Genomic DNA, 27,476 nt, shown 5'->3' with positions numbered 1-27,476 from the left:
CTTCAGTCTTTATTGCCTCGTGATTCTGCCAAAGTGCACCACCTCATATTTCTCTCTCTTAAATTCCATCTGCCAATTGTCTGTCCAATTTGCCAGCCTGTCTAAAACCTGTTGCAGTCGATTAGTGGTATTCTCATCTCCAAGTTTGGAATCATTGACAAATTTTGAAGTTTTACAAAACAACAACAGAAAAGGCCTAGCAGCATCTGTGGAGAGAGAAAGAGAGTTAACATTTTGAATCTGTATGACCCTTCTTCAGAGCTAAAGAGAAATAGAAATGTGTTGAGATTTATACTGTTTAAAGGAGGTGGAGCAGGTCAAACTGAATAGAATGCCAGCATTAGGTGGGGACAAAGGAGAGATTAACAAACTTTATGAGCAAAAGGACAACAGGAGTGATAATGGTAGTGGTAAGGGCTAAAAAAAGTTGCTGATAGTGGCATTAAGGTGAGAAAACAGAATGTGATAATAGAGCCAGGGTAAGCACTACGTGTATGAACAACATGGAACAAATAACAGAGGGGTTGGGTGTGGGGGTAGGGGTGTTTCTGGGGAAAAAAGGATAGAAAATGGGGTACAAGGAGGGATAAAAAGGGAATAAAACAATGTATAAATTAATTTTAAAAAGTTAAAAATAAGTAGATAAAAAATAAAAATGAATGTCGAAAAAAGGGATTTTAAAAAAGGGGTCAGGATAGAGGAGAGTGTTCATGGTCTTAAGTTGTTGAACTCAGTATCAAGTCCGGAAGGCTGTAAAGTGCCTAGTCGAAAGATAAGGTGCTGTTCCTCCAGTTTGCATTGGACTTCACTGGAACGTTGCAGCAGGCCAAGGGCAGACATGTGGGCATGAGAGCAGGATGGTGTGTTGAAATGGCAAGCAACAGGAAGGTCTGAATCATGCTTGCGGACAGACCGAAGGTGTTCCACAAAATGGTCACCCAGTCTACGTTTGGCCTCCCCAACGTAGAGGAGACCACATTGGGAGCAGCAAATGCAGTAGACCAAATTGAAGGAGGTGCAAGTGAAGCAAACTGAAAGGAGTGTTTGGGCCCTTGGAAGGTGAGAAGGTAAAGGGGCAGGTGTTGCACCTTCTGTGATTGCGTGGGAAGGAGCCTTGGGAAAGGGATGAGCTGTTGGGGGTGATGGAGGTGTGGACCAGCATGTCCCGGAAGGAAAGGCCGCTACGGAATGCCAACAGTGGGGGTGAGGGGAAGATCTGTTTGGTGGTGGCATCATGCTGGAGTTTGCAGAAATGGCGGAGGATGATCCTTTGAATACGGAGGCTGGTGGGGTGAAAAGTGAGGACCGGTATCTCCTACACTTCCCTTCCCTTCTTTGACCTCTGTCTCCATTTCTGGTGACAGACTGTCCAACAATATGCATTACAAACACACCAACTCCCACAGCTACCGCGACTACAGCTCCTCACACCCTGCGTCCTGTAAGGACTCCACCCCATTCTCTCAGTTCCTTCACCTCCATTTCATATGTTCCGTGATGCCACTTTTCAAAACAGCGCTCCTGACATGTCTTCCTTCTTCCTTAACCAAGGTTTCCCACCCACTGTGGTTGACAGGGCCGTATACCGTGTCCGACCCATCTCCCGCCCCTCTGCCCTCACACCCTCCCCTCCCTCCCAAAACTATGATAGGGTCTCCCTTGTCCTCACTTTTCACCCCACCAGCCTCTGCATTCGAGGGATCATCTTCCACCATTTCCACCAACTCCAGCATGATGCCACCATCAAACACATCTTCCCCTCAACCCCCCCATGTCAGCATTCCAAAGGGACCGTTCCTTCCAGGACACCATGGCCCGCACCTCCCCATGCAACCGCAGAAGGTGCAACACCTGCCCCTTTACCTCCTCCCTCCTCACCGTCCAAGGGCCCAAGCACTCCTTTCAGGTGAAGCAGCGTTTCACTTGCACCTCTTTCAATTTGATCTACTTCATTTGCTGCTCTCAATGCGGTCTCCCCTACATTGGAGAGAGCAAACACAGACTGGGTGACCACTTTGCGGAGCACCTTCGGTCTGCAAGTGTGAGCCAGAACTTCCTGTTGCTTGCCATTTCAACACTCCACCCTGCTTTCACGCCCACGTGTCCGCCCTTGGCCTGCTGCAATATTCCAGCGAAGCCCAACGCAAACTGGAGGAACAGCACCTCATCTTCCGACTAGGCACTTTACACCACTCTGGACTTAACATTGAGTTCAACAACTTAAGACCATGAACTCTCTCCTCTATCTTCCCCCTTTTTTCAACCCTTTTTTCAACATTCAGTTTTATTTTTTATCCACTTATTTTTATTTATGTATTCATTGTTTTACCCCTTTTTTTAATCCCCCCTTTTATCCCATTTTCTATCCTTTTTTCCCCCCACCCCACCCCCAAAAGAGCTGCCTGGTGTTTGTTCCATGTTGTTCTTGCCCTTTGTTCTGCTATTATCACATTCTGCTTTCTTACCTTAATGCCACTATCAGCACCTTTTTTAGCCCTCACCATTACCATTCTCACTCCCTTTTGTTCATAACATCTTTGTTAATCTCGCCTTTGTCCCCATCTATTGCTGGCCTTCTATTCTGCTTGACCTGCTCCACCCCCTTTAGACAGTATAAATTGTATCACATTTCTATTTCTCTTTAGCTGTGAAGTAGGGTTATACAGACTCAAAACATTAACTCTCTTTCTCTGTCCACAGATGCTGCTAGACCTGGTGAGTTTTTCCAGCTTTTTCTGTTGTTGTTTCAGATTTCCAGCTTCTGCAGTATTTTACTTATACACTATCAAAAGGTGTTGGTCCTAGCATTGACCCTTGGGCAACACCACTGTCTACTAGCTCCAGTCTGAAAAACAACCATTTTCCACAACACACTCTTATCTGTCCTTAAGCCAGAAGTTGCCAGAAAATGTTAGGGTTTGTCCGACCCAGTGTAAGTAAACTTAAAAGCATGCCAATTCTCAATTACTTACAAATAACCTCTCTAATACTGAAAATTAGCTAAGTGTGGAATGTCACTCTTTCAGATTTCAACTTTATCTGTCTCTTAATCCCATTTTCTTTCCCCCCCCCCTTTTTTATTTCACTTTCCCTACCTGATTTTACATTGAATTAAATATTCTGACAAATCCTGCATCAGACCTCATTAACACTTCTTCAATCTGATTGGATAAAGAGAGAGACAGTTGGCCAGTTCATACAAGTTCCACATTCCCTGTAGAGGGCACTGCTCTGTTTTGGCAATGTAATTTACAGCAAGTTGCGCGCAAAATCACAAAAATTCTGTGGTTAAGTGTAATGAACACTGGTGCCCTTCATTCGCTGTTGAGCTAAATCCAGCCTAATCTATTTATTTCAATGTGCCTATATTAAAATCAAACTATTCATTCCGTATTTATTATGCCTTTCCTAAAAGATTAAAACGTTTGTTATAGAATTAAGGGGAGATCATCAACATCAGCTTTGAGAAGAAATCTGGCTAATGTCAAGCTCTACATTGCCAATAAGATATGTCAAAGATATTAAGAAATGTACTACTAGAAATCTCTTTAATGCAATAGGAGAACTTTTAATTTGATCAAAGGTTGCTGTAGCATCAAATAAAATGGTGACTCCAACATTGCAGTGACTTTTGGATGTATGTTTTTCTTCCCTGTTTAACCACAGTTGTGGTTCCTCTGTGCAAAATGAAGAAGTGAAGCTTTCATTCACCCATAGGCAGCTGACCATTACTGTACCAGATGAAATCCAGACAATAGGAATGGAAAATGACACAGTCCCACCACTTCAAGAAATGGTTATGAGGACTATCTACAATTTTTACTACACATCTAAGAAAGGCAAGTCTAACTAGTCTTTTTATTGATGCCTACAGATTCATGCCTGAAAGAAAACATAAGCTTGGTTTTATAACTTTTCATATTAAAATGCCTACATCTCAGTAAAGATAGGGAATTTTTCTTTGCATGACTACTGGATATACCCAATAACTTCACCGTCTCTGCACAATTAATGATGATAAAAGCAACCCACTGAATTTAAAGTAAAGTTTTGTTTACCTTCTGCATTGATACCATTTTTAAATTGCAATGCAAGGGATATATTAAAGTCGCTGAGAATTGACACATTCCCCATGTGCAACATATTGACTTTTGTTTACCATGCAGGCAGAAAATCCCAAGGGCTAAAAATGAAAATAATTTGTACTTCTAGTGAGGTAGTGCATTTCTGTAGCAGTGCATAAGGGCAGGGTGATGAGATTTCATTTTGTGCCTTGGCCTTTTTTAATTGGCAAGTTCTTGATCTCAGCTGTGACATCGAGAAGGAAGAGTGGGGCTCAGTAATTTGTTTGGGGGATGTATAAGAAAATTGGAAATGGGAAATCAAATCACCTTTTGCATGCATCCTAGCAACCTGTTCAAACACAATATTATTTATCCTTTTGCAGAAGGGTAATAATATGACTTGGTGCTCCAGCACGCAGTTAATCTCCTCCCAAATCTGGGCCAGCTTTTCTGGACCTAGATGAAAGGGAAGTTGCCTTTTATAGGAGGGGCTTTTCCCACATCCACATCACGTAGAGCTAAAGTGGTGCAGCCTGGCTTGCCTCTACAAATACTTTTAAATGCAGTGAGCAGCCTCGTCAGGCTTCTTGCTGTTCTGCATTTAGCTTGGTGAATATGGTGTCCAAATTTGCTTGAATTTCTATGTTTGCTAGCCGGACATTAGGGGGCTCACTGTGGGCCTCAACCATATCTTCCTCCAATTTGTCCTCACTGTTCCTCTCCTCCTCCTGGTCTGTTGTTATTGGACAGACCATTCCCTGCTTGTCCCCCTTCTCAGCTGTGATATTTTGATATGCCACAGCTTTATGCTTTTTCCTGTGGTATGGCATGTTGGTTAGGTAGCTTACCTACCCAAGCTTCTTTGCTACTCTGCACTGGCCACTGAACTAGGTTTTTAGGGTTTCACCCAGTATTGGTTGGAGCACTAGCAAGTAGTCTGGCTGAAAGGTTTGGGCTGTGGCATGTTTGTCTGCCTATTTTTTCATTACTGTTGGGAGATTTGTAAGTGTTCTCGAGCCACATCACAGGCTCTCGTGAGTCGCCAACGGAACACGGTTACGTAATCTAACTTGGAGACTTCCTCCTTCTGCTCTAAAAATTTCTCCTTGATTAGTTTCAGAGGACCTCTTACTTGGTGCCTGTAAACTAATTCAAAGTAAAACTGATGGATTCATTGGGTGAGTCCTTGGTAGTAAACAGGAGAAAACCTAGTTCTTTATCCCAGTCATGGGTACTCATGGCAATATGCCCTGGTCATTGTTTTCAGGGTCTGGTGATACCGTTCTAGCACCCTTCACAACTGCGGGTGATACACTGAGGACTTTGTGCCCAGTTTACCAATGGCTTCCTGGAATATTTTGGACATGAATTTGTACCCTGATCCGACTGGATCTCAGTGGGCAATCCATACTGAGTAAAGAATTGTGTTAATTCCCCCACCATTATTTTAGCAGATATGGTTCTCAGGGGAACTGCCTCTTCGAAGTGGGTAGCCACATCCATGATGGTAAGAATGTACAGTTAGCCCCCTTTTGCCTTGGGCAGGGGCCCCACACAGTCCACCAGCATCTTGCTGAATGGTTCCCCAAAAGCCAGCACGTGAATCAGAAGTGCCGGTTTTATTGCAGGCTGGGTTTTCCCACAACATGGCAGGTGTGGCAGGATCTCCAAAACCTTATTACATCCTAATGGAGGTGCGGCCAGTAAAACTGCTGGCTGATCCCGACTTAGGTTTCTCATATACCAAAATGCCCAGCCATTTGGATTTTGTGTGCTAGCCTTAATATTTCCCCATGGTACCTCAACAGCACCCTACCTGTTGGATCACTGTCCACTCCTCGTTTGCAGGTCCGTGAGGGGGTTTCTACTTCCTCATCACCTCATTTTTGTTATAGTAGCATTCAGGTATTGCCTCTACCTCAGCTTCCGTTTGGGCAGCCTGGGCAAATCTTTTTAACAGCAGGTTGACTTGCTGAGCCACAACCAAGGAAGACATACTTATTATAAAGGCAAAATACTGCGGATGCTGGAAATCTGAAACAAAAAAAATGCTGGAAAAACTCAGCAGGTCTGACAGCATCTGTGGAGAGAAAAACAGAGTTAATGTTTCAAGTCTGTATGACTCTTCAGAGCTACTTATTACTTCCTTAGGGTCCACTAGACTCCTGAAAAAGGTCTCAGATAACCAGACAATAGGTCATCTATCTGCAGTGCCACTTCAGCCTCCCCTGACGGAGTTGTCTGTCCATAGACCAGGTAACCACACGGTCAGGGAAAATGTCATGCACTTTCTGTCGCAGCTGTCCTGTTTCCCTGACATCGCTCAGTTTCCCTGAGACTACAGGGATTGCTATCACTTTTGATCCTACTGATCCTTATAACTCTCAGGGATCTTTTTAAACTCAACTGCACTCTCAGTAGTGCGTCTAAGCGATTTGGTGCCACAGCCATAGTTTGCTGTGCTCTCTGTCTGACTCCCATTTTCTGCGTGAGGTTTGTGTGCCCCAACAAATCCCACAGGTTTTTCCAGTAATCTTCAGCAATCAGCACGGAGGTGTCTTGCCTGCGGCTGTTAGAACACACAGGCTTCTTGGCCTCACTCCTCTTCTCAGCACCATCCCTTCTAGCAAGAGGAGGGCACCCTGTGTTTCCAGTTGTCCCTTCTCTCCCAGGGTTGCTCAGTTTCCTATCACGCTCCCACCTTCTATTTTTTTCAGTTGGTTGGGGGCGAATAGGGAATGATTTCCTTTGGGATGAGGGTTTATGAAGCTCAAAATCATTAGGTAGGGTTGCTGCCCGTCTGGCTCCTGTTACTCTCTGTTCCTCTATGTGAGTTCATATCGGGAAGGATATGGAGTTTTTGAACTCCTTGAGGAAAATTAGGTGGCCTCAATTTTAAGCGCCTATATCCACCCGACAAAGGCAAGCTGCTCAAGCAATTCAGTTTCCAGGTACGTCAGGTCAGACAGTTTCCTTAAGGTATGGAATTTCTGGCGGCACATTTCCGGTACTAACTGGTACGCATGTAAAATAACTCCCTTTGATTCCTCATAGCTTGTTGCACTTAGCTCAGGCAAGAGGGAGTAAACTTTGTGGGCTTTTCCTGTCAGCTTACTCTGCAGCAGCAAGGACCAGTGTTGGGCTGGCTACTTTAACTGCTGTGCTACCCTTTCAAAAGAGATAAAGAAGGCACCCACCTCTTCTTCATCAAACTTAGGCATTAAATGAGCAAACTTGAATACCTCAAGTCTGAGTTAGGGGTATTTTCAATGGACAGTGAGATCCTCCCTTCTCAGCTTGAGTTGTTTTAATTTAAACTCCCTTTCCTGGAATTCTTTCTCTTCCTTCTATTCCTGTGTCTCTCTCTCTCTTCCTGTTCCTGCCCCTCTGTTTTTTCCTTTCATCAAATTCCAGTTCCAATTTCCACTATTCCATTCTTAATTTTTCTGTCACTAATTTATCTGTTTCAGTGTCCTCAGTTTCCACTTCTAGATGTTTTGCCAACTGTTTTAAAATTCCCATTGTTCTAGCTTTCGGTTGGAATGCCTCCTCTAAGTGCCTAGCTACACCTTTTAATTCTTCGTAGGACAGTGCCCATAATTTCCCGTCAGTTATCTCATCCTGCTCTATGAAAGCATTGACATCGAATGTGGACATTTTAGCACTTTAGTATTACAGCCGGAAAAAAACTTTTACAGTTTTTGAATTGTTTTTGAAGGAACAATACACTTTACCCACTCCAATTCTTTTGTCAACCTGTGGGAACAATTCCAGGTACAACCCCCCAATGACCAGGTGAGAAGACGTGAACTGGTTCCCCTCCGTTCGCCCTCATTGGTTGGTCAACAAAGATTTTAAGCTTCTTTTTCACAAGGATATGCCCTTTTCCAAATTAGAATGTATTTAACTATTTAAGCTGTGAACAATAAGGAGCCAATCTAACAAGGTTTTCTTAAGTCAAAGAGCAAAATTATTAACCACTAAACCCAAGAAAAATAATAAAAGTGTGACGTCAAGCATTCGGCATTCGCACTCTCATACACACGTGTTAGAAATAAGGGGAGTTAAAGTCCAGTTAAGTGTTCTTTGATTGTCCTCTAAGTTTAGATTTTAAATATTGCGGCTGATTTAGGTTTGTTGATGTGGTCAGATGAGGAAGATGTTGCAATTATTGCGAGATCTTGCTTGCTGGTAGGTTTCTGGTAGAGTTAGCTTCTCAAGCTGGGCAACACACTTATTCCAAAAGAGAGGGAGGGAGAGAGTGAGCAGCCCTCAGCTTGTTTCCTGTGCTGAAGGTTTTCTGGACACCGCCTGTGTTACTTGCAATCTCTCTCGAGTGGCTGGCAGCCTTGCCTTGAAACACTTAACCTCTTGGAAATACACATTGGGTGTTGGGTGGGTCTGTCTGTGACAACCATTATTTCAATATCCAGTACTTTGCGTTTTTAATGTCTCTCCCTGAGACAGTTACAAGTTTCGATGCATGCCTGGGTTAAAGGAAATGCTTCTCTCTTCACACTCCCCTGAAGGTGATTTGTTGCTCTCTCACCTCCACCTTGGAATGTGGCCCTGCATTTTTAAGCAGTTTCCTCTGTCTCAGTTCAAATTGCAAAAGTCCCAGTCAGTTGAAAGTTGAAAAATCATATTTTCAAAAATAAAGGGGCATAGCCTCATAACACCCTGTGGTTTTTAGTAGATTATTTAAATGAAAACAGGTTACATTTTGCACTGGGACTGGTGATGACTGAAGAAGATTACAAAATCTCTAGTTCATCGATGTCAGTGAAGCCTGTTTGGGATGAGGAAAAAAGACCTCGAGTGGTGTAAGGCCTGCATACTTGTGGAAGAAACAATCCTAAAAAGTAATTTTATCTGTGGGAAGATTGAACCTTACTCTTAAGCTCAAATGTTTACATTTAGTCATGTCTTAGTATTATATAGGATATGCAGCCTTGAATCTGGCAAAACAACAAGTCATTAAAAGTTACATTTGTTAAATAATGCAGCACACTCTTGAGATAGAACTGGAAAGAGTAATATTGCATAATGCATAACCCACTGAGATATCCACAGTCCTCTAATTCTGACCTCTTGAGCATCCCTGATTTTAATTTCTCCACATGTTCATTTGACTCATTCCTGGGATGAAAAAAGGTTGAACAGGTTGGGCCTATACCCATTGGAGTTTAAAAGAATGAAAGGTGATCTTACTGAAACATGTAAGATCCTGAGAGGACTTGATAGGGTAGATACTGCGAGTATGTTTCCACTTGTGGGGGAGACTGGAACTAGGAGACAACAGTTCAGGAATAAGAGCGCTTCTTTTTAAGACTGAAATGAGGGTCATCAGAGTGTGGAATTCTCTTCCCAAGGAAGCAGTGAAGGCTGGGCTTGTAACTGGTGAGCTTCCCATCTAGTCTCACAGCTACCTCGACTACGGCTCCTCACAACCTGCTTCCTGTAAGGACTCCACCCCTTTCTCTCAGTTCCTTCGCCTCTGTTGCAGTTGTTCCAATGATGCCACCTTCCAAAACGGCACTTCTGATGTGTCTTCCTTAACCGAGGCTTCCCACCCACTGTGGTTGACAGACCACCCCATCTCCCGCGCCTCTGCCCTCACACCTTCCCCTCCCTCTCAGAGCTATGATAGGGTCCTCCTGGTCCTCACTTTTCACCCTACCAACCTCCACATCCTCCGCCATTTCCACCAACTCCAGCATGATGTCACCACCAAAAACATCTTCCCCTCACCCCCATGTCAGCATTCCATAGGGATCGTTCCTTCCAGTACACCCTGGCCCACTCCTCCATCATCCCCAACATCTCATCCCTTTCCCACGACACCCTCCCATGCAATCGCAGAAGGTGCAACACCTGCCCCTTTACCTCCTCCCTCCTCAACATCCAAGGGCCCCAAACACTCCTTTCAGGTGAGGCAGCGCTTCACTTGCACCTCTTTCAATTTGGTTTACTGCTTTTGCTGCTCCCAATGGGGTCTCTGCTACCTTGGGGAGACCAAACGCAGACTGGGTGACCATCTTGTAGAAAACCTTCAGTCTGTCCACAAGTGTGATCCAGACCTTCCTGTCGCTTGCCATTTCAACACACCATCCTGCTCTCATGCTCACATGTCTGTCCTTGGCCTGCTGCAATGGTCCAGTAAAGTCCAACACAAACTGGAGGAACAGCACCTCACCTTTACAGCTTTCTGGACTTAGCATTGAGTTCAACAACTTCAGACCTTGAGCTCCCTCCTCTACACCCTCTTTTCAATCCTTTTTTAAAATTTATTTTTATTTTTTATTTACTTACTTTTATTCATTGTTTTTACCCCTTTTTACTTTTATTCATTGTTTTTACCCCTTTTTACCCCCTTTTCACTCCCTTTTTGCCCCCTTTTCCTATCCTTTTTCCCCAACCATAGCCCCCTCCCCACATCCCACCCCACCCCCAAAAAAGCCATCTGTTACTTGTTCCATGTTCTTCTTTCCCCGGTGCTGACCCTTGTCTTGCTATTCACACATTCTGCTTTCTTACCTTTATGCCACTGTCAGTGCCTTCTCTAACCCTTACCACTACCATTAACAGTCCCTTTGTCTTGTGTCCATGATATCTTTGTCAATCTCTCCTTAGCCCCCACCTATCTCTGCCCTTCTAAACAGCTTCACCTGCTCCATCCCCCACTTAATATGTTAGTATAAATTTCATCACGTTTCTACTTCCCTTTAGTTCTGAAGAAAAGTCATACAGACTTGAAACTTTAACTCTGTTTCTCTCTCCACAGATGCTGAGTTTCTCCAACATTTTCTGTTCTTATTTAAGATTTCCAGCATCTGCAGTATTTTGCTTTTATCTTAGTGTGTAATTTCGAGCAATTGCATTACTTGGGCTTAGATCTACAATTTCATATTTGTGCAATTAGCACATCTTCCATGCTCACAGATGTTGAGTTGCTAATGTGGAAGTAGGGGAGGGATGGTCATTGCCACAAAACATTTGGATGCCGTGTCCTCGTAGGCACTCGGAGATAAGTGGTTCCTGGAAATTGTATTAGTGTTTTCTTAGGAATTACAGGCAATGTGATTTTTTACATATAACAGTAAAATTTGTATTTTATCCTACTTGAAAGTCTGAAGAGGGGGTTTATGGTGGCTGACAGTTTTGAAGAAGTGTTTTAAGCAATTTGACTGCTTGTTGAATTGCTATGTTATTAGGAATTTGACAAGTTACAATTAATATATTTGAATCGCATTGAACAAATTTGCATCTCTGCCAGTCATGTGAAAGAGGTTTAGGGCATATTTGGAATTAACAGACATGACTTCTGGTGCATTATGTCTAAAACGTAGTAGATAAGCAGTTACACATTCGTAATTTTTCACAATATTGAATCTTCCACGAGATTGCTTGTGGTAACTCGGATGATGCACTGCTTGCACAGACAAGATTACTAAATCATATAAAACAGTACTATTTAGTAGCTGGCTGTATCCCTTTATGATGGCAAAGTCTGATAAGCAATGTTGAGTGAATTGATTAAAAGGTTAATTGATATTTAAGTTGGCGATTAGAAGTTAGGTTTTGTCAAAAGGCCAGTTAAAAGCTTGCAGAACAAAAACAGAAATACCTGGAAAAACTCAGCAGGTCTGGCAGCATCGGTGGAGAAGAGCAAAGTTGATGTTTCGATTCCTCATGACCCTTCAACAGAACCAAGTAGAAATAGGAAAGGGGTTAAATATAAGCTGGTTTGGAGGTGGGGGGGAGGCGCGAGGTTGTTGGGACAAGCAAGCAGTGATAGGAGGAGATAACCAAAAGATGTCACAGACAAAAGAACAAAGAGGTGTTGCAGGTGATGATATTATCTAAAAGAATGTGCTAATTAAGAGTGGAGAGCAGGACAAGCAAGGTAACTCTAGTTGGGGTGGGGTGAAATAAATGATGGGTGGAATACATTTAAAAATAATTGTAATAGGTGGGAAAAGAAAAATCTATATAAATTATTAGAAAAAACAAAAGGGAGGGGGAAGAAACCGAAAGGGGGTGGGGATGTATGAAGGAGTTCAAGATCTAAAGTTGTTGAACTCAATATTCAGTTCGGAAGGCTGTAAAGTGCCTCGTCGGAAGATGAGGTACTGTTCCTCCAGTTTCCTTTGAGCTTCACTGGAACAATGCAGCAAGCCAAGGACAGACATGTGGGCAAGAAAGCAGGGTGGAGTGTTGAAACGGTAAGCGACAGGGAGGTCTGGGTCATGCTTACGGACAGACCGAAGGTGTTCTGCAAAGCAGTCACCCAGTCTGCGTTTGGGGTCTCCAATGTAGTGGAAATTGCATTGGGAGCAACGAATGCAGTAGACTCAGTTGGGTGAAATGCAAGTGAAATGCTGCTTCACTTGAAAGGAGTGTTTGGGCCCTTGGACGGTAAGGAGAGAGGAAACGAAGGGGCAGGTGTTGCATATTTTGCGTTTGCATGGGGAGGTGCCGTAGGTGGGGTTTGAGGAGTAGGGGGTGATGGAGGCGTGGACCAGGGTGTCACGGATGGAACAATCCCTACGGAATGCTGCCGGTGGGGGGGGAGTGGGGGGTGGTGGTGGTGAAGGGAAGATGTGTTTGGCGGTGGCATCATGCTGGAGTTGGTGGAAATGGCGGAGGATGATCCTTTGAATGCGGAGGCTGGTGGGGTGATAATTGAAGACACCTATCCCTCTCAGAAACATGATAGATTCCCCCTTGTCCTCACTTATCACCCCACCAGCTTCCGCATTCAAAGGATCATCCTCCGCCATTTCCGCCATCTCCAGCCTGATGCCACCACCAAACACATCTTCCCTTCACCACCACCCACCACCAGCACCCCCCCCCCCCACCCACCCAAGGGGCATTCCGTGGGGTTGTTCCCTCCATGACACCCTGGTCCACTCCTCCATCACCCCCTACTCCTCAACCCCCACCTATGGCACCTCCCCATGCAAACGCAAAATATGCAACACCTGCCCCTTCGCTTCCTCTCTTCTCACCATCCAAGGGCCCAAACACTCCTTTCAAGTGAAGCAGCATTTCGCTTGCATTTCCCCCAACTGAGTCTACTGCATTCGTTGCTCCCAATGCGGTTTCCTCTACATTGGAGAGACCAAACGCAGACTGGGTGACCGCTTTGCAGAACACCTTTGGTCTGTCCACAAGCATGACCCAGACCTCCCTGCTTGCCATTTTAACACCCCACCCTGCTCTCTTGCCCACATGTCTGTCCTTGGCTTGCTGCATTGTTCCAGTGAAGCTCAACGCAAGCTGGAGGAACAACACCTCATCTTCCGACTAGGCACTTTACAGCCTTCCGGACTGAATAATGAGTTCAATAACTTTAGATCTTGAGCTCCCTCCTCCGACCCCACCCCCTTTCCATTTCTTCCCCCTCCCTTTTGTTTTTTCCAATAATTTATATAGATTTTTCTTTTCCTACCTATTTCCATTATTTTTAAATGTATTCCACCCATCGTTTATTTCACCCCACCCCCACTAGAGCTACCTTGCTTGTCCTGCTCTCCACTCTTAATTAGCACATTCTTTTAGATAATATCACCACCTTCAACACCTCTTTGTTCTTTTGTCTGTGACATCTTTTGGTTATCTCCTCCTATCACTGCTTGCTTGTCCCAACAACAACCCCCCGGTCCCTTAAACCAGCTTATATTTCACCCCTTTCCTATTTCTAGTTCTGTTGAAGGGTCATGAGGACTCGAAACGTCAACTTTGCTCTTCTCCGCCGATGCTGCCAGACCTGCTGAGTTTATCCAGGTATTTCTGTTTTTGTTTTGGATTTCCAGCATCCGCAGTTTTTTGTTTTTATAAAAGCTTGCAGATGTGTTTTTGATATTGTATGTTTTCCTGTGTTTGAAAAATGAATGCCTTTGTTGCTTTATACTTTTTAGATGGAAGGCAGAAATTTACATTAGAAAATATGTTAACATTTGAAATGTGACAGATTTGCCAGGTAGATTCTGTGCATTTTAAAGCACGTTTCTAATATATTTTCAAATACACTTCTTATATTTATATATAATTTCAAGCAATGCTTTCAGTTAACTGTCAGTCACCATCAGTGGTGCATTCTCCATGGCAACACCACTTGCTAACCAATTGGCACACTCTTCACATACAGTATAAATTGTCATTTTCTCCCTTATATTGGTATTCCTGTGAGTATCCTGAGTGCAAGAGAAAAAGCTTAAACATGTCTTTTCTTTCAGCAATACTCAAGCTCTGTGCTACCAAACACCTAACTTATATATTGTTTGCCTTGTATTGGTTTGTTCTGTTTCTAATCTGGATATATTTGCTTGCAAAATCTGAGAATGTGCTGGATTGACATTTTTTAAAAAAAAAACTATAAAAACATGATATGCACAAAATTATGGAGGACAAAAATTTACCTTTTTAATCTATAAAGGCTGTGGCGCACATTTTTTTGCACTTCTATATGCAAAACCTTTGGAGTTGCATGGTTTATTTAAAAAGCTAACAAGTGAACCTGAAAGTTATCTGGTGCTTTTCAGTTTGGCTAATTGACTATTATGATGTGTCCAAGTCTATTAGTGGAATGCAGTGTTTTTTTTATTGCTCAGGAATATTTATGTAGGATTGTATAGGATTTGTGGCACAGACACAGACCATTCAGCCCAACCAGTCCATGCTGGTGTTTATGTTCCACTTGAGCCTCCTCTCATGTTTTCTCATCTTATCTCATCTTAGCCTACCATTGTAATCATCTATTCCCTTCTCTTTAATATGTTTATCCATATGCTTCACCTTAAATACAATCTATTCTACTCACTTCTACCATTCCCTGTGGTAACGAGTTTGACATTCTTATCTCTCTTTTTGGGTGAAGAAGTTACTTCTGAATTCCCAATTGGACTTCTTGGTGACCATCTTATATTGATGGCCTCTAGTTATGCTCTTCCCCACAAAAGGAAACATTCCTCCTCTACACTCTATCAAAATCTTATATAATTTTAAAGATCTATATTAGGTCACCCCTCAGGTCTCTTTTCTCAAGAGAGAAGAAGCCCAGCCTGTCAATCCCTTCCTAATATGCATGCCCACACATCTCTGGTATCATCCTTGTGAATCTCCTCTGCATCCTCTCCATTGCCTTTACATCCTTTTTATAATATGGCAGCCAGAACTGCATGCAGTGGTCTAAATAAGGTGTGTTACAGGTTGAGCATAACTTCCCTACTTGTCAATTCTATCCCTCTGGAAATAAAACCTAGTGCTTGGTTTACTTCTTGTATGGCCTTGCTAACCTATGGCTCAGCTTTTAGTGATTGATGTATTAGCAGCCGGAGATCCCTCATAACTCTATTCCACCTAGACTTGTACCTTCCAAGTAATAGGTGGCTTCCCTATTCTTCCTTCCAAAATGTACACACTCATATTTATCTCTGAACTTCATTTGTCAATTATTTGCCCTGTTTGCCCATTCTGCAAGTTTATTCATGTCCTCCTGTAACTTTTTGCAGTCCTCCTCAGTATTGACCACCGCCAACCCCTCCCCGCAAAATTGGTGTCATCCACAAATGTAGAAATTGTGCTTTAGATTCCAAAGTCCAAATTGTTAATATGAATTGTGAACAGCGGTAATCCCAGCACTGTTCCTTGTGGAACGCTACTTCCCAGCTTCTGCCACTCTGAATAACTATCCTTTACTCTTACTCTCTGCTTTCTGTCTTGGCGCTAGCTACCGTAGATGTCAGAATATAAGTCGAACCATTGAGGCCACAAGAAAGCCTCCAAAATGAGGGGGTTGGCTTATAAGTCAAGTGTAAAAGTGAACTACTGGTGTCGGTTGTTGCCATTTTGAAATGTCATTAGCATCCAATGCAACAGTTGGGCATGTCTTAAATTCCCGCACATTTTCACAACATAGCCCGTATCACCTGCTTGATCTCATGCGCCCAGTTATAAGATGCCAGTAAGTAAAACGTGCATTTGTGCAATGAATATTTGAGTCTGACTATTATTTGAGCGCAGCATACCATTGAGGGGGGGTCAATAAAAACATGACTTTTGAGGCTGGAAAAATTGAGTCATCTAATGCACCATGTCAATTTATATACTGCAATTTATGGTAACAATCCATTCTGCTATTTGTCAGAGAATGTGGAGTCAGGGGACCTTATTCATTAGTCAATTGTGGGACACCTTATCGAAGACCTTTTGAAAATCCAGATAAATTACATCACATTACCATTATTTATTCTCTCTGTTACCTCCTCAACAAGTTCAATAAGTTTGATCAAGCAAGATTTTCCGTTTAATTTAATGTGGCAATCTTCAAGGAAGAAGATGGGAATCGCTGAAACTCGAACAACAAAAAATGTTTATAATTTTACATCTTCGCCATCCTTCAACTAAATAGCGATTTGTCAAAGTTTAATGCTTTCCTATCCAACTTCTGAATTTGAGGGAAATCTGTGCAATACTGTTGTGTATTAGTGTTCTGACATGAGCTATAGTTTGATTGAATGTAAGGATACAGCTGTCTGCACAGTGCACCAAGAGTAGGCTCTGAGCAAAAGATGCATGCCTCACCACATCTTGAGGGGAAAAAAATTTGGAGGGAGGAATGGAAATAAATATCATCTTCCCTAATATGTTTTAGAATCAGTTTGGCAGATGCCAAGGAGCAGCAAATCTACCTGCTGTGTGAGCCAAAGATTAGTTGTGGTGTGAACACACACTATCTGTTATTATTCCCCTTTCTTTATTTCCAGTAACAACAGCACCGGTTAGATAATATTTACTATTATTGAAGCCATCCATTTCTATCTGCTACAGTCGTTACAATTTATACACAAGTACATAAGTAGATTTGGATGCAAACTGTAATGTTTGTATAGGTACTACTTACCTTTACAAAGATTAAGCTGCATTAAGTAGGGTGCTTATTATGAAGAAATTTACAATGTTGTGTTTTCCTGTAGGTCTGGATCTCCCGTCCCCAAACTCATTACCTAGGAATCTGTGCAAGTTACTATTCTGCCCTCTGGGACATTGTCATCACTGCAGCCAGCCAATGTTTACCATTGTCTATCCGAAGTGTTTTCCTTTGACAGAGACCCCGATGGCTGCCTTGTATAATGGGTAATTATAAAGAAATTGATCTTGCGTTTTGAGTTTCCATTGAGATTTTCACTGACGGGAAAACCGTTAACACCTGAAAGGGAAGGGCAATTTTTAAAATTTAATTAGCTTATTAGATTACATCAAATGTCGATACATTTCTGAGCCAAAAGCAAAACAATTACATATTTGCCCATAAAATTTAGAGATGTTATTTTAATGAAATCTTACATTTTTGTGCTTGCTGTTTAGAAATTCAGTAGTTTTGAATTAATTATGGTTGAGATATAATATCTGACGAGGCCTGAAGCATGCTTCTGCAGCTCTTGTGAAGATAATTCGGGTTCTCTTTGTTATGAAAATTTGAGTGCACTAAATCTATGGTATCTTTTTGATCTTGCCACCAGTGTTCCATCTAAGCCTTGAGGCCACTCACAATGTGTTCCCTTTAAGATACCGTGTGTACGTGGCCACGCAAACAAACAAAATTTAAAGGTCCCATGTGTTGAAATGAACAGGCTGCTCACAACAAAGAAAATTTAAAGGAATCAATGCTCTCCATTTTTCCAAAATTCCGTTGAATGTTCAGATTTTGATAAGTATGGCTGTGTAAACTGAGCAGCCTTAGTTGGCGATGTTCTTACTTCAGAGTCACAAGGCCAGGGGTTGAAGATTCACTTCAAGACTTGTCACGTAGTCTGCGCTAGCATTCCAATTACAGTGTTAAGGGAGTACTGCATTGTCATTGGTGATATTTAGTAGTTAAACGAAGACCCCATCTATCTGTCTATCCCTGTGATTCAGGTGGATCTTGTGACACAGTTTGAAAAACAGACAGGACTTCCCCTGGTGTCTCAACCAATATTTATCCCCCAAACAACATTGTCATGAACAGATGAACTGTTCATTAATTCAGTGGCAAATTGACTTCATTTTCCCATGTAACAAGCCATTCACTTCATAATTGATTCATTCTTTGCAAAGTGCTTTGGGATGTTTGAGAGATGTGGAAATTTGCTATATAAATGCAGGTCTTTAAAATCTGTCCCCTCAGGTTTCCCTGATAAAATGGCAATTGGAAATGAAGATATTTGGGAGCATTGGATTGAGTGGTTGACGTAATATTTATTTTTGAATCATCACATTGGACTCTGCAGAAAAGGCCTGAGTTCAATTTTCTTTCAAGACCCAAAGCACAGGCACTTAAAAAAAAAATAAACATAAAATATATAAGAAATTGTGACCCATCTTTGAATCAGCCCTGTCAATACCACTCTGAGTTGCACTATGTTAGGGCATACAAGATTAAAGACAAATGCTTCCTTTATTCATGTCCTACTTGTGTTTTCGTTTAATGTCTAGGGCTATTTTAGATGTATACAGTGAAAAGACAAGAAACAGTCATTTGCCTCTAGTTTACCCTGGACATGCTGAAACATGTGCTATAATGCTCCTGTTCTCATAAAACACCAAATACCACAAGCATTAGAGCAGAAAAATAATTTGCTTTTATATAGTGCCTTTCATGACCTCGGGATGTCCCAAACTGCTTCACAGTCAACTAATTATTTTAAGTATAGTCACTGTTGTAATGTAGGCAACCTTGACCCTTTAGCAACCAATTTGCATACAAGAAAGCACTATGCACAGCAGTGAGATTTATGACCAGATAATCTAGCTTTGGTAATGTTGATTGAGGGATAAATATTGGCTGGGACACTGAACTTTCCATGATCTTCTCCAAATAGAGCAATGAGAGCTTTTACATCCACCTGAGGAAGTAGACAGGGCCCCAGTCTCAGCTGAAACCTGGAAACTCTGACAATATTGCACTGAATTGTCAACCTAGAGTGGGGCCTTAACCCATAACGGAGCCAAGGTTGACGCCAAAGACATAGAAGATCTCTCAGTACTTCTAAAATACTTTTTCATTGATGATCTGTTTGCACAAATTAGTTTTATTAGCCAATTTTATCCCCTTTTCCCTAAAGACAGTGACTTATGCCCAGGTATGATGCTACAACCTCTAGTGCCCCCCCCCCCCCCCCCCCCCCAACCCCCCAGCAATGAAACCCTTTTTATGTATGAATCTATTGTATGTGCACCAAAGCTTTGGATTGCAAGGGCTTAAACCATACAAGATTCTAATGTTCATGTGTCTTTTCCAGCATGAATCAGTGGTTTGTGATTCCAACTTTGGAATCTTGGCTTTAATTTTAGCTCTGTGTGCTTTAGCCTCAGGATACTGTTGCCAGTTGTACATGCATCTTCCCCCTGTTATAGGTATTATATACCCCTACTATACGTATTATATGCCCTGATATTAGCTAACTCAGCCTAGAACAGAAATCAATTCTGAGACATTCTTAATCTGCATGGCTCAGGACCTTACCATAGTGTATTTACCAATTTTGCAATATGGAGTACATCTATTTGACACAGTGTCTGTCACTCATGACTCCTCTTCCCCACCCCCAATTATAGTTCAGTGCTGAAGAATATAACTCTGTGTTAAATATTTTTGAATGAAGTTCTCAAAATATTTTTGAACTGGATTCAGGAAAGTAAAACTTGACATGGTTGATTTATATGTGCTAAAAAAATGACCAATAATAAATTCTGGTATGGGCAGTACTCAGTGAAACCAATCTCTCTGCAGGATAATGAAATTGTACTCTGACAGAGTAATTCTGAAATCAAAACAAACTGACCCAGATACAAACTGTAGGTATAGAGTCATAGAGTTTTACAGCATGGAAAGAGGCCCTTTGGCCCTTCGTGTCCACGCCATTCATCAAGGCCCTATCTACTCTAATCCCATTTTCCAGCGCTTGGCCCGTAGCCTTGTATGCTGTGGTGTTTCAAGTTGTTGACTACTAATTGAACCTTATTTCACCCATCACAATATTTCTGACAAATATCAAGATTATGATTTATCTGTTTTTATAGGAGGACAAAAATGAGCTTTGTAGCATACTGCTGCTCCACGAAGTGTCTACAGGTCTTTGACTTGCTCAGCTGACATCTTGTGACACGAAATGAACTGCTGCCAGAACTTGGAGGATACATTGGAAGGTGGGAAGGCTCTGTTGAACCGCAAGGTTCTATTGGAGGTTCCAGTGGTTGACTTTCATTCCAGCACAATATTCAGTAAGACCTTTGAGTTGCAAGATTGCAAGAAGCTGGCAGAAAACTTTGCACAGATTATGATCCTTTTTGGCTTGTACTGAAAACTATTATGATTCGCACACCTGTGGGGAATTGTTAATTCCTGGTGAAGATCACTGTCATTTTTGAATGTCAAACAGTGACGCACTTTGGATGCCTGTTACCTGGAAGATGATGTTTATTGTAAGCTCAAGGGGAAAGCTGCAAACTAATAAGAGAGAGCTCATTTTGGCATAAATGCTTGAAAGTCAAAGCCAACTTTTATATGAGCTGGTTAATTGCAGCATTTAAATGACATTTGTTTTCATAATTGTAGTTTTCTTTTACATGTCAAAACCTGGGCATTAATCACTTGGTAATAAACCAGTTATTATGAAACAATTAGTTACAAGCAGGTTGCCTGTTAACAATTTCATAATTCATGTTCAGATATATAAATTGGAAGACTGGTTTTAAAAAAGGCTATTCAATGATGCTGATTAAATAACCATTCCCAACAAGACCATATAGTTTATCTTGTTTCTGTTACAAGTTTCAGCTAAGTCATGGAAAATATACTGCATGAAGTGAAATTTTTTCTTTAAACATTGCTATTTGCAATTGCAGCTTGGAGTTTGAAAGAATGTAATGTATGCAGTAATGTGTTCACGTGCAATTACTGCTTGTATATTAGAAAGTCATGTGGAACAGGAGATAAGTGTGGTGTGTAAACAGAGTTTTGCTCCCCCAGTGGCTTTGTGGCTGAATGTAGTACATGGTGTATTTAAAGCATGATCTGTTACAAAGTCATATGAGTTATTGGTTCTTAGGCTTGTTGCCTAGTGTGTGAAAAGTAAATTGATTTTATCCACAATAGCAAATGCTATAGCAAGACCCTATAATAAAGAGAAAATAGCCATTGTTGCTAATTGTTACCCTACTACGATCGAAGAGTTAACAAGTGCTAAGCAATTCCCATCTCCCTTTGACGTTCAATAGCATTACTACTAGAATCTAAGAATATAAGTATTTCCATTGAAAATCTTAGAGAAGGGCCCGTTTTTCAGCATGTGAAACAGATCAGTTACTTGGCATTTTTTAAAAATCCTCTAATCGTGTTCTTATTCCAGTTACTTTACTAGCAGCAGTACACGTTTTGGCAGTGGTAAAATGGGCTATAATCCAACAAAAGCACAGTTGAGTAGAACCTAAACCCCCCTCTTTCATGATTACAGTAACTACTTTCATATGTGTAAAATTTTGCACAGCACATAACCAGAAGCATACCAACAATACCTTTACTCATTATAGCATTCATCAACCTGGATTGGTACTTTCCACCTAATTTGCTGCTTGTGATTTAGTACAAATCCTGTGGATTTCTCCATCTATGTAGCTCTTTCATTATCTAGGAGGAATAAACATAATTCTTGAATGTTTTTTAAAGGTCTCACTCATTCTGCGGTAATGTCTGATTTATGGACGCTGAGCTTACAACAAACACAGCTGCAGTGTTTTAAAACTTGAGCTCCAATGTTGTATCAAGCAGGCTACATTTAAGGTTGTTTTGAAGCCTATCTGGACCTTGCCAATAGCTGTCACCTAGATTATGACAGCAGCAGGACAAAGGCATTGTGTATTTAGTGAACCTCCACCAGGACCTCAAAACAGAACTGAATAGGACTCTAGTCAAAGCAAGGAGACAACCTACAATACCTCAATTCTCTTTTGAGAAAATAAATCATTTTTGTTGTCTTACCCTTACCCACCACCCACTAGCAAGCCAACACACACACGCTTCCAGAACTGATTTTTGGGGGAAGGGGATACAGAATCACAAAAGCAAAATATATTGCAAAAATTGTAGGATGTGATCAACTGCAATTTCAGCACCCCCTCTCCCCCACCGCCCCAAATATTTTTCATCTTTTTCAGTTCTTGCCCTCAAACTTTTGAAGTTGCGAGTAAGAATGTTGGAGTGCAAATATGATTTTACATTAATTTGCAAGATAACGTGTTACCTCCAGAAATAAAGTTTTTTCTTGAAATATAGGCTTTTTAAAAACGCTTTTAAATATCTTTACAAATGGCTATTGAATAAACTAATGGTACAAAGCAAGATTGGAGATGTTAAAAATCTGAAACAAAAAATGCTGGAAACAGCAAGGTCAGTTGTCATCTGTAGAAAGCACAGATGAGTTAGCATTTCAGGTGGGCACCTTCTGTCATTCTAGCTAGTTCATTTATGTTAACCCATCGCATTTCTCTTTAAGGTACGTCAAAGCAGCCCAACAAGCCCTTGCTGATAGGTGCTTGTTTGTTGCTTCCTGCTTACCTGTGCCATGTGGAAGATTTTGAATTTACTACTTGAGAAGATGCAGGCACAATCCCTCCATCTTCTCACTCCAGTACAGTATACTGCCGTATCAACAGTCTGTTAGTTTTTTCTGGTTCAGATGGCCCGTGTGCATTAATTTGACATTTATATTGTGATTTTAAGTTCTGCAACCCAGTAAGATAGTCGTTAGTCAGATGTTTGCTCCACAAATCTTGCTCCCTCACTTCAAGCAGCACAGAAACAGCTGCACTCTCACTCACGGCTGTCATTTCCACTAATTTGAAAGGTAATGAAATTGGTTGTTTTGGCTTTTTATTCCAGGCTACACCATCATTAGCAATGTTATGTCGTTTTAAACAATGCATATACTTCTATCCCTTTTTAATTTTCTCCCTTGATTTTTTTTTTCTTTTCTATGTGGATTTAGTTTCATTAGTTTGGTTTCATTATTTCATAAATACAATTATATATTTATATAGTATATATATCAACAATAAGCATGAGTCCTTTTAAAAATGTTAAATATTACACTGATTAGAATTTTCTTTGACCTTGTGGAATTAACCCTAACGTTTCTCATACATGCTTCAGTCAGGACTTATATGAGACATATTTTCATATTATGCTTGGGCAATTTCAAACAGTTTTATTTAATAAACGTTGATCCTCGATACCTTCTCACCCACACCCACCTCCTGAATTTTCTCCAGGTGATCTTTAATGCCTCTGTATAAAAGAGGAAAATCTCCCTAGTGGACTTTTCCTTGCACCTCCTCTCTCCATGTACTCTTTGTGCTATCACCATCCTGGCTGTGTCTGGTTGTTTTCCTGCCAAGTCTTGCTGAACCTTTTCTCCAGGTGCTTCCACTAAAGGAAGCCAAGAGCATGACCTACATCAGACAACATAGATAAGCTGACGATGGAACAAAATAAAATGGGACAGAAACAAAGGATTGGTTACAATCAAAAAATATGAATGCTGTAAAAAGATAGAAAAGGAGCAGTTAAGGAGAAATGGAAAATGACCATGGAAAAACCATAAACACATAAAAAGTGATACAATAAAAATAGAATAGCATCACCAAGGAAGGAAACAAATTGGAAGTAGTTTAAATACTTCCACTTGGATTGCAAAAAGGAAATGTAGTTTATTAGGCCTCCTTTAACCTTCTAATTCTAGCACCACATGTAGTGAAGCTTTGTTAGAACATTTATATAAAGAACAATAAAATGGCTTTCACCTAGAATTTATACTCATTTGAGCTGTAACATGGAGCCCAAAGTGTGCATGTAACCATAGAAAAGTTACAGCACAAAAGGAAGCCATTCAGCCCATCTTGTCCATGCCAGCCCAAGGGCCTCCAGGTGCCCTTTCTATTCCCATCTTCCTGCACCCAGCCCAAAGCCCTGCAGTTTGCAGCACTTAAGGTGCAGATCTGGGTAATTTTAAGAGTTTAGAGTTTCTGCCTCTACCACCAACCAGGGCAGCGAATTCCAGATATCCACTACTTTCTGCGTAAAAAAAAGTTCTTCCTCACATCCCCCTACACCTTCTGCAAGTTATCTTGAATCTATGTCCCCTGGTTCTAGAATTCTCCACCAAGGGAGACAATTTTATCCTGTCCACTCTATTTATTCCCTTCATAATTTTGTACACCTCAATCAAGTCACCTCTCAGCCTTCTTTGTTCTAAGGAAAATAACCCCAACCTATCCAATCTCTCCTCGTAGCTACACTTTTCTAACCCTGGCAACATTCTTGTAAACCTCCTCTGCACTCTCTCCTATTACGTCCTTCCTGTAATGTGGTGACCAGAACTGCACACAGTACTCCAGTTGTGGCCTCACCAGTGTTTTATATCTGTCATCACCTTCTGCCTCCTACAACTAAGCCAATTTTGAATCCACCTTATCAAATTACCCTGTATCCCATGTGCATTTGCTGCCTTTATAAGTCTCCCATGTGGGACCTTGTCAACGGCTTTGCTGAAATCCATATAAACGACATCAACTGTACTACCTGCATCTACACACCTGGTCACCTCCTCAAAAAATTCAAACAAATTTGTTAGGCATGACCTCCCTCTGACAAAGCCATGCTGACTATCCCTGATCAAACCTTGCCTCTCCAAGTGGAGATAGATTCGCTCTTTCAGAGTTTTCTCCAATAGTTTCCCTACCACTGACATGAGACTCACTGGCCTGTAGTTCCCTGGCTTACCTCTGCAACCCTTCTTAAATAGCGCAACCATATTAGCTGTTCTCCAGTTCTCTGGCCCCTCCCCCGTGGCCAGAGAAGAATTAAAAATGTGGGTCAGAGCCCCTGCCATCTCCTCCATTGCATCCCTCAGCAATCTGGGACACATCATCTGGGCCTGGAGATTTGTCCACTTTTAAGCCTGCCAACACCTCCAATATCTTGTCACTCCCTATATCAATATGTTCAAGAACCTCGCAGCCTCTCTCCCCAAGTTCGATACACTTCATCCTCATTCTCTTGGTTGAAGACGGATGTGAAGTATACATTCAACACTCTACTGATGTCCTCTGGCTCCACCCATAGATTGCCCCCTTGGTCCCTTAAGGGCCTGACTCTTTCCCTGGTTATCCTCTTCCCATTGATATACTTATAGAATGTCTTGGGATTTTCTCTGCTTTTACCAGCCAGAGCTTTCTCATATCCCCTCCTTGCTCTCCTAATTGCTTTCTTAAGCTCCACCCTGCAATTTCTGTGCTCCACTAATGCCTCAGCTGATTTGCTTCCTTTGTACCTGCTAAAAGCCTCTCTTTTCCTTCTCATCATATCCTGAATATCTCTGGTCATCCATGGTTCCATTTCATAACTACAGTTAATTGATGTTTTTGCAACCACTCTCCAGAAAGAAACAGTTAACTTTGGCATGAGATTTGTGTGGGATCTAAACATGATTATCAACATCAACATCATTTTAATGCCAAAAATAAAACAATATTTCCATTTTTATATTTATAAAAACATTGTTGGTTTAAGCTAAACTGTTTCAAATACAGTTATTATTTCTGAAAATATTTTCTTGTATGATTAGATCAATTCAGTGCAATTTTGCCATTGAACTTAATATGTCAGTGCTGTAAAAACATGACCGCTTACATTTTTCTTGGGCAAAACAACTACTTGCGTTTAGCTCATGCTTTAATGTCGGAAAAACAGTTCCAAGACACATCACAGAAGAGTTATAACCCTTCCTGCTGCATTATTTTAATATAATTTGTTAAATTATCTATAATTTAACACTAAGATATTAAAGGTCATACAGTTCTTCAAATACTACACGTTATTTTTGTATAAAACACAAAGTATACATAAACTTGTTGGGAAAGGTCTCTGAAGTTACTGTTTACAGGCTGTCAAGACATTAGAATTTTACAATTAACTGCTAAATGTTCCCATTTATCATGCATCGTAAAAGCAATATTTAGGCATTTGATTACTAACATCTCACCCCAAACTGCTTATCTTCTAAAGAATAAAAGTTCAGTTCTTTAACTTTTCCCTCATAATTTAACTTCCTAATACCAGAATCATCTTCATTACCAAACAAAATACTGAGAACATCTGAGAATTAATTAGAATTTCTGAACAGTAATTTAGTGACAGTGGTGGTTCAGGATTATTGTTGGTGTCTAAATAATGTCAATCAGAAATACTAAAGTTAAAATGTCTACGTTGAGAAATCTGAAAAACAACATAGTTGTAACAAAATAATTCTATGGCCGGCATTTTCCAGTCCCGTCCACCGCAGGAATCGTCATGGGCAGGGCAGAAAATTTGACGAACCAGCCAAAACTCCATTGGCTTCAGGCGGGAATTTATTTTGTACAAAAACTGCAGTTAAAATAAAAGCTGTTTTACCAAATTTTGAAATGAATGTGCTGTGGGACTAGATGAGTTTCGATGAACTTTAAATAGTTGAGGTACAGGTACCTTGTTCTAAATACCAATTAAATGCTAAATTGCCAGGGCACGAATAGATGCTTAGGAGCTAGACAAAGTGCAAGTGCCTCTTCATCAGCATCGATGCAATAGTTTGCACCATTTTGACAAACTGAATTCAGAAATGTTTGGACTGAAATACAGTAGAATATTGGCTACATGTTAAGGAAGTTGTACTGGCAGTACCATGTAAATAGCCTAAGCCATGTCTCAATTAGTGTTGTTCACTGATCACGGAAACAATTTAATATAATACACTTGAAAATACACTGTACAACTTCATGTTACCTGCCTCCTTACTTGGAGTTCCTTCTCTACCTTGTGCTTTAGGCTCATGCATTTTGTATACCTTGTGGCCTGTGCATTAGATGTTTTCTTACAGAAAACAGTCTTCATTCAAAAACTCCCAGAGTTAATTAGAAATGTGTGCGCATCTGCACTTCTCCCTACACCTAGAAGAACAATGCAAGTCCATTGAAGCTCTCCCCGTCCAGTACCCCCAACCCTCCCATTATAGCACCCAGTGGTATTTTGAGCATCGTAAAGCTTTTACCTGACATTACTCCAAACACTTATTATACTTAAATATACTCCTAATTTGTTTTAAATTTGTAATATAAGTTTGTCCTCTGATCCTAGCTCCCTGCTTCATTTGAAGTCATGTTCTGAGTTTCTCTGGCCAATCTTGCATAACTTGAAGTTCTACCACACCCCACCCTCCTTGAAGCAAACGGTACAGCAGGAGCTTCTCTAATCATTTTTCCAAGACCTTTGTCTTTACACTTGAGATCAGTCTTCTTGGGCTTCTCTATGCACTGTCCAGGAATATGTAG

At 41.2% G+C, this 27,476-nt stretch overlaps 1 protein-coding gene across 10 annotated transcripts in view; it reads left to right on the top strand.

Annotated features, from left to right (window-relative positions):
• Positions 1 to 21,768, top strand: part of lrrc28 (leucine rich repeat containing 28) — a 66,237-nt gene extending 44,469 nt beyond the window's left edge. For 9 of the 10 annotated variants that reach the window (XM_041175258.1, XM_041175259.1, XM_041175264.1 and 6 more), the window contains 3 exons: positions 3,667 to 3,839; positions 17,048 to 17,207; positions 20,136 to 21,768. In XM_041175258.1, the coding sequence (XP_041031192.1) occupies positions 3,667 to 3,839; positions 17,048 to 17,207; positions 20,136 to 20,208 (406 nt within the window). In that variant the 3' untranslated portion in view covers positions 20,209 to 21,768. The remainder of the gene's footprint in view (positions 1 to 3,666; positions 3,840 to 17,047; positions 17,208 to 20,135) is intronic. The other variant, XM_041175260.1, reaches the window with a different exon arrangement.
• Positions 21,769 to 27,476: the final 5,708 nt, after the last annotated feature.

This window comes from Carcharodon carcharias, chromosome 26 (genome assembly GCF_017639515.1).
Source record: "Carcharodon carcharias isolate sCarCar2 chromosome 26, sCarCar2.pri, whole genome shotgun sequence".
NCBI classification, from domain to species: Eukaryota; Metazoa; Chordata; class Chondrichthyes; order Lamniformes; family Lamnidae; genus Carcharodon; species Carcharodon carcharias.
The sequence above is the reverse complement of the archived record's forward strand: the minus strand, read 5'-3'. Positions and strand labels throughout refer to the sequence as shown.